Genomic DNA, 8,288 nt, shown 5'->3' with positions numbered 1-8,288 from the left:
GAGGGGAAGGTCAGAGGGGATAGTGAAAACACAGCAGTGGGTGAGATTGGAAGAAGGGATGGGATCAGAGGAAAGTAACGGGGAAGAAGGTTCTGGAGGGGCGTTGGTGCGCAAGAGACATTGGAGCCTTGAATCTCGGCCTGGACAGACCTGTGCCTAAATCTTCCAGCCAAGGACTATGGAGAGGGCCAGGGAGCGAGCACAGTGATTCAGCGAGCGGGCCTTGGCGGCTCTGGTTGGCACGGTGGAGCGCAGAAGATCTATACTGTACCCAGAGAGTGGCAGGAGGCCTTTGCCACGCGAGTACAGAAGAGTGTGGAGGGAGGTGGCTCAGAGAGTCTCCTCAAGCAGCATGGTGCCTAGGACCCATATCTAATGTAGGAAAAAGTTCAACGACCTCACTCGGGTCGTCAGGGTGAGTGGCTTTTTTTCAAAACCTCTCCATCCCTCCATCTCAACCTCACTCTATGGCCAGAGGGTCTTAAAAGCCCCAATGTCCAACACTCATCCAACACCTATGGCCCTTTCATCAAACACACATGCGCATTCCACACTTTGCATACAGTAAGGGCTATTCAACTATGGGAGGCACATCAGGCAAGACCATGGCTGCATACAGTAAGGGCTATTCAACTATGGGAGGCACATCAGACAAGCCCATGGCTGCATACAGTAAGGGCTATTCAACTATGGGAGGCACATCAGGCAAGACCATGGCTGTCTATTTACTCAGACGCCTTCCTTTTTCTTGCAGGCCAAGCTATCTCATAATAGGAGACAGCAGCAATGGACGGGTGGAGGGCGGCCTCAGCTGCAACCCCTCAGCGATCTTGAGGTGCGCGTCCAGAGGATTGTGGCAAGCCGGGTGATTGGTCCCGTCGCCACTGGAGAGGCCGACCCCATTCTGGACAGCAATGGTAAGGTCATCACCTTCTTGTCCTCTCTCCTTCCACTTGTTCCTCACAACACCAGCCTTTGACACTTTCAATCCAACTTACTAAATCGCTGCACTCATTCCTCCCTTGCTGCCACCCTGTCCTCACGCTAAAGCCACTCTTGTACCTCCCTGCTTTCAGATGGTGATTCACCAGTTGAGGGGACAGGCCCTCAAGCTGCCAGTGGGAGTGAAGCTGAAAGTGAGGAGGAAGAGGAAGCCGGAGCATCAGCGCCACCCTCTCCCGAGGAAGCCCATGCCCACACTGGGAACATGCCTTCCCTGGAGGGGAGCAGGGGGGAATGGTCTGCTGAGGGTGAAGCTCCAGGACCCAGCGGGCTGCAGCAACGCGATGGGGGTAGTGAGGCTCGGGGGCCTTCTCCCCAGAGGGAGAGTATGCCATCGAGTCCTACTGCACTGGACGCAGAGGAGGAGCAGGTCCTCGCTGAAATGAGCGCCCAGGCGGTGCACAGGCACACTGAGCTCATGGGTGCAGTGGGAAGGGTGCCCGAATGCATTGAATCACTGGCAAAGAGTGTGGAGCACTTCGCTGTAGCACAGGCGGATGCCACGCAAATGCTCAGTGCTGCAATGCAGACACTGGCTGCTATGAGCCCATCTCAGACTGCACTCATGCAGACTCAGATTGAGGCCACGCAAGCACTGACTGCTGCCATCCTCGCTGGTTCAGACACATTCCCCCAGGGCTCTCATCGCACCGCAGCAGGCCAGCAATCTGTGCTCCGGATGCTGAAGTGCTGCCCCGTGGGAGTGCCAGTGTGTCGGTCGAGCAGGGAGTTGCTGTCCTCTCTCAAGATGACAGCATTCCTACTGCCACCACTGTCACTTCTCCACTGCACTTGCCACCGCCTGTAGGACAGACTGCTGCCGCCCATGCAGAGTTGGTGCAGTCTGCAGCTGTGCCCTCCAGGCCCAGAGCTGGTCGAGGCCATCCTTCAAGGGCATCTGCAGTCTCAGGTTGTGACAATCAGCAGCCTTCCACCAGCCTTGCTGCAGCCACTGGGGTCCCATTTCAGAGGAGCTGCAGGGTGGGAAGGGGGGAATTTCACAAGGGAAGGAGATCACCCTCGAAGGGAAAAAAGTAGGAGGTGTGACAACATGTTGTTCATTGTTTTATTAAAGGTCGAGGTTTGTGGTCAAATTTTTTTTACTGTTTTGGACATTGTCTCCAGGTTGTGAGAGCCAGTTATGTTAATGACTGTTTTATTTTGTGTTTCTTTCTATTAGTTTGTCATGCGGAAATGGGACACACAGAGTTTGTAAAATAAATAAGTTTTTGTATTCAAAATGTACATGTTTGGTCTTTGCAATCATTGTTGCATTGACCGGCTTAGGGGATGCGGGTTGGTTTCATTCAGGTTGTTCACAATGGCAGAAGCCATTTCCTCAGAAGGGGCCTAGAAGCGACTTGCTATGAGCCTTTGACGGACGGCCCTTCCACTTTGTACATTGTGTGCCTCCCTCCCGCTTTGGTGCTGCTGATGATCATCCTCCTCATCTTCCTCCTCCTCTTCCTCCTCCTCTGGTGGTGCTCCAATGCCTGGTGGCATTGGCTGGGTCCTGAGGATTGCAAGGTTATGCAGCATGCAGCACACAACAACGAAGTGGGAGACTCACTCAGGCGAGTACTGAAGGGCTCCTCCAGAATGGTCCAGACAGCGGAACCGTTGCTTGAGCACGCCGATTGTGTGCTCAACGATGTTCCTGGTAGCTTGATGGCTCTCGTTGTATCGCAGCTCAGCAGGGGTGTTGGGCGTACGGAGCGGTGTCATCAGCCAGGTGCACAGAGGATATCCCTTGTCCCCAAGAAGCCAACCACCTGGGTGATGCGGTGCCTGGAAAAGGTCTGCCACAGAAGTCTGGCGCAGGATGAAGGCATCGTGGCTGCTGCCAGGAAAGTGGGCATTGACAGCGAGTATCAGCTGTCTGTGGTCACAGACCAACTGAACGTTTAAGGAATGGAAGCCCTTTCGGTTGCGGAAATCCTTGGCATTCTCATGCGGCGCACGCAAAGCCACATGCGTGCAGTCAATGGCGCCCTGCACCATGGGGAAGCCCGCTATCATCGCAAAGCCCATTGCGCATTCTTGCTGCTTGTCCGGGGTCATGGGGAAAGAGATGTACTCTCGTCTCCTTTTAAAGAGGGCATTTGTGACCTGACGGATGCAGAAATGCACCGTGAACTGGGAGACATTGGTGATGTCCCCAGTAGCTGATTGAAATGAGCCGGTGGCATAAAAGTTGAGAGCCACTGTTATCTTCACTGCCACCGACAGAGCCGTCCTGCTCCTCAGTTGAGGCTGCAGATCTGGCTGAAGCAGGTGGCAGAGCTCAGTGAACACCTCCTGGCTGAAGCGCAGCCTTTGCAAACACTGCTCCTCAGACATATTAATGTAGGAGAACTGTTGGCGAAATACCCTGGGAGGGTAAGGTCTCCTGTACAGAGGCCTGTTGGCCCTCCTCCATCTGGCCATGATTGCCACTCTCTCTCTGCATCTCTGTGCCCTCCGAATGTGATGGAGCAGGACGACGCCCCCATCCATTGCAGCCCCCATAGTATCTAGGCAATCAAAGTTATGAAGGTCAAAAAGCAAAGTACCTGCAAAGTTATGGTCAGAAGCCAAAAACTACCTCAGACAGCGTTGACTCAATGCAGAAGTCTCTCTTTCTCTCTTTGTCTCTCTCAAAATCTCTCTCTCTCAGAATGAGTGGTGCAAAAATGGTTACCACACAAAAGCCAGGAAGAGGCCCCCTTTAAATAGAGTCCCCCCAGCCCCACAGCGACTGGGAAGCGTTCCAGTCTACCTGTCCTTGGTTGCACCAGGCGGAAAGGAGGGGGGCACCACTCAATTTCCGTTCCGGGGCATCACAAGCGCGTTACACTCTCGAATGACGTCGAGATCTGCGTGCGCAGGGGATTGGCCGGTATTTAGCGCCACTGCAAAATGTCTAGTTAATTTCGCGAGCGGCACAAAAATCGCCGCGCCCGAGCGCTAGTTGCTTTGCGCCCCATTAGCGCCCTCTTAAGGGGAGGCGCAGCCAACTGAATTTTTCCCGCTCAATGTTTTCAAGGGGAGACTGGATAGGCACTTGAGGGAAATAAACTTGCAGGGCTACGGGGATAGAGTGGGGGAATGGGACTGACTGGATTGCTCTACAGAGAGCCGGCATGGACTCGATGGGCCGAATGGCCTCCTTCTGTGCCATTATGACTCTATGACATCGCTATGCACCCATTTGCTTACCCTTATGCATCTACTTCTGTGTCATTTTTCTTTTACGTGTGCTTCTAGGAGGTGCAACCCCTGCGGCTTCAGCAGAGGTAGAGGCAGGCTGCTCACTGCCCTGCTGTGGCTGCTTAGACACATTTAGCGGACGTCCTCTGGGTTTTGGAGCCTGTGAGGGCCCCACCAAAATCTGTTTCTCCTGCGACTATGCAGGGCAGACTCGGCCATCGGGATCTGAGGCAGCATCTGGGGCTCTGGCTGGGGGGCGGGGGAGCAATGGGGGAGACGTGTGATTACTTTGAGAAGAGCCCCCACTTCCATGTCCCCTCTCACCATCATCCCTCTCATGTGTCACCCACACTTCCCTGCTAGCAAGGAGCTGGAGAGCTCCTTGCTGCACAGCAGTGGGGCCATGAAGACCCAAGTCTATATTTATATCCCTCCTAGAGAAGAGGTCTATGAGGCTCTGCCATCTGTTCTCCATAGCTAGCATGTGCTCATGTGAGTGGCATTAGCTCCATGGAAGTGCATATCGTTCCCATCACCTGCGAAATGGTGGTGCTCATGTTGGAGATGGACTCCTCCATTCTCTGCACATTTACGGACACCGCGGCTGCAAAACCTGTCAGAGCCTCCTGCATTTCTTGCTGCCCTTCCAGGATCACCCTTTTTCTCGATGGCCCCCGAGCTCAGCATCTGCATACAGCTGAGCAGAGCTTAGAGCGTCCTGCAACCTCCGGCGAGGAGTCTCCACTGCTCTTCCTGTGAATATCATCTGCTCTTGCTCCCTTGTGATGTGAGATTCGCCAGGTGACAACACTACTCTATCTCGCATAGGACCCACCGAAGTGTTCTCTCCCTCTTCCTCTTATTGTGGGCTCTCTTTTCCTGAAAGGAAGGAAATAAGAAAACTTTGAGTGAGAGTGATGGAATATGAGTAAGGAATGTGTAGGTTACATCTGTAGAGGGTGACTATGAGGGAGTGTGGTGCCAATGCCAAATGGCCTCGTTCTGTGGTGTTACTTGGTATTACTACATTAGGATGAGGGTGAGTGTGAGGGGTGGGTAGTCAGATGGGGATGATTTGATCATTTAATGCCTGTTTTCATTCTTTGATCACAGTCCAGGTTAGACAGCAGATATATATCTATGTTATCTGTCATTTTCAGCTCTGAGTCCTGGAAGAAATCTCGTCATACCTCTTTGAACCCTCCCAATCTATTTTGAAATCTTTTTGATGCCTAAAGCCACACACTATATAAAGGGCCACTGTTTCATGGTGACTGAAGAAATCAAATTCTGCTTCATTTAATCGGATTCTGGCATTTTTCCTATATTTTAGGGGTTGCATTCCACAATCTGTATTTCTAATTAGGGCTATTGATTTATGGAACATGAATAAGTCATACTCTGGTTTTATTGCATGTGATTACAGGATTTTCTGGGATTTTATTAGGGTTTGGGGGGATTTCACTCCATATATCTATCCATTTTTCCTTGAAAATGATAAATCAGTGGTATTAACTATAGGGGTGATTCTCTGCTCCCAGCGAGGTGTTGCACTTGCTGGAAGAGCAGTTAGGAAATAGCGCTGCGACATGATAGTTCCAATTCTCCAAGCCATGTACCCTGCAAGCATGGCTCCCCACTGGGAGCAGGGGAATTGAGGAATTATGCCTTATATGCCTCCAAGGGAAACTAAGGATAGAAAATAAATGCCAGCGTTGCCAGCAATGACCACGTCCCGAAGAATGGTATAAGATAAAGTTCCAAGTCTAATCTCGCCAATGATCCATAGGAGATGACTTGTTTTAACTTGTATTTAAATGCCTTGAAGATCCACTAAGTACTTGAATGTATGCATTTGTATAATGCTGATTTTATGATTGTGGAGTTGTGCAGCAGAATTCTGTCTGTGGATTCTGTCTGCACTTGTACAACACACTGTTTCGGAAATAGAGTCAAATTACAACAGTATGAGAACTTCAATGTTAAGTAAACTGCTGCTTCAAACATACTTTAGTGAGGGATGAGATTTTTGCAGAGAAGGGCATACCATGGTTCCTTGTTCTTTAATCCTCTGTTGAAATAAGATGTACATTCATCACAAAATTTGGTAATATTTTCATATCTGTTTTATTGTAGGTCCTTCATCAACTGAGCTGTATGGCAAATAACAGCAATATGTACTTGATAGCAAACATGGGGGAAAGACAGACCTGTGAGCATAGTGATCGTGGATGTCCATCAGATGGAAGATATCAGTTTAATACCGATGTGGTTTTTGATGCTGATGGTGTTCTAATAGCTAAATACCAGAAACAGAACCTTTTCTTTGAAGTTGCTTTTGATACACCTAAGGTTGTGCAGCACGTCATCTTTAATACATCTTTTGCCGGAAGATTTGGCATCTTTACTTGCTTTGATATATTGTTCTATGAGCCAGCAGTAAGCTTGATTGAGAACTATGGTGTGAAACAAATTATATTTCCCACAGCCTGGATCAACTCGCTCCCACTCTTGTCTACAATAGAGTTTCATTGTATTCAGTATTAATCTTCTTGCAGCCAATCAGCATCACCCAGAATACAGAATGACAGGAAGTGGCATCTACATGCCTTCAGATTCCCTCTATTACTACAACATGGAGAGCAGCAAAGGAAAACTTCTTGTGGCCAAAGTTCCTATAAATACACCCAGCAAAGTCCACAGCCTGGAACTGTCAAAGTCTCAGATGACATCATCATTTCTTAAGAGGAACATTGGCCCATTGACAAGATCAACAGTGTCCCACATGGATGGTCCTGGTAGTATTTTCCAAGCTGTGATGATGTTTGATAATTATACTTTTATCTCTGTGACAGGCATGGAAGGTAACCTCCACGTCTGTTCCAACACCCTGTGTTGCCATGTAACCTACGAACGTAGTAACACATCCAGTAATCTCTATGCTTTAGGAGCCTTTGATGGGCTTCATACAAGACATGGTACCTACTACCTGCAAGTATGTGCCTTGGTGAAGTGTGCAGGCTCTAGCTATGACACCTGTGGACAAAGCATTACAACTGCCTCTGACATCATAGACTTTACGTTGTGGGGGAATTTTAGCACGCACCATATTTATCCAGAAATACTAGCTACTGAGATGAAACTTTATCGTGCAGATACCAGAGGCTGGGGTGACAATAATTATTACATGACTAAGAAGAGGATGTCAGCAGAACTTGTGACTGCAGCACTCAATGGGAGATGGTATGAAAAAGATTAGCTTTATTAAATGCAAATAGATTTCTGAGAGTGATATGTCTTAAATAAAATATCATCTGTAGGATAGAATCTACCTGTAGGATTTAGTAAACGTTATTAAGATTCTATAACCATTTTTATATAACTATAATATGTGAAATTGTATGTTAGAAACCTAAAAAGCCTGTATAAAATGGCGAATGGCTGAGACCAAAGCATGATGGTAAAATTAAGCCAGCATTATGTTAACTGCGAGAATAGTGCTGAGGTAGTGTAGATTTTCTTTTATATTAAAAACAAAAAGCCAGTGAAGGGCAAAACATTAATTAAGTCTCAAAGTAAGATACCTAACATCCCTTATCGCTGAAGTTTCAGACCAGTCTAGATAATGGGCTATGAGAAAGGCAAAAGATGTAAAATTTCTCATACTCAAAGCTCACAGCAGAAAAAGGGGAGGGAATCATAGACCGTACTTGTGAAGGTCAGAATTGTGAAATAGCCCAAGCAGCTGCAAGTTGCTATGTATTTTGAAAGGGTAAAAAAGGTATAAAGAAACAACTATTGAACACTGAAAGCAGCGCAAAACCAGAGGATGAGAAGCTTCAGTCAACAGAACACTGCAAGAGTTAAAGAGACCATGCCACATTCACTCGGAAGGAACGCCGGGGTTCAATGAACAAACTGCGACTATCTTCTTGTTAAATATTACTTCTTTGTACTGGATGTTTAATGCTTAATAAACCTGTTTTACTGATACACAATATACCTGGACCCAGAGTGGTTTGTGCAGTCACAGACAAATTATTGTAAAGAGCTTTTAAAAGCTACACATCTTTGCAAATGATTTGCAGATATTTTAC

General features: G+C 48.2%; 1 protein-coding gene across 1 annotated transcript; it reads left to right on the top strand.

Moving 5' to 3' along the window:
* The first annotated feature begins 5,115 nt into the window (after window positions 1–5,115).
* LOC147117231 (biotinidase-like) lies at window positions 5,116–7,450 on the top strand. Its single transcript, XM_085989351.1, is given in 3 exon segments — window positions 5,116–5,130; window positions 6,328–6,719; window positions 6,721–7,450. Coding segments are annotated over 3 exon segments (1,137 nt in total).
* Window positions 7,451–8,288: the final 838 nt, after the last annotated feature.

The sequence above is a fragment of the Somniosus microcephalus genome, chromosome 5, assembly GCF_052327205.1.
Source record: "Somniosus microcephalus isolate GS21.2 chromosome 5, FLI_Smic_1.0, whole genome shotgun sequence".
Lineage (NCBI taxonomy): Eukaryota > Metazoa > Chordata > Chondrichthyes > Squaliformes > Somniosidae > Somniosus > Somniosus microcephalus.
This window is presented reverse-complemented; position numbering and strand designations above follow the sequence as displayed.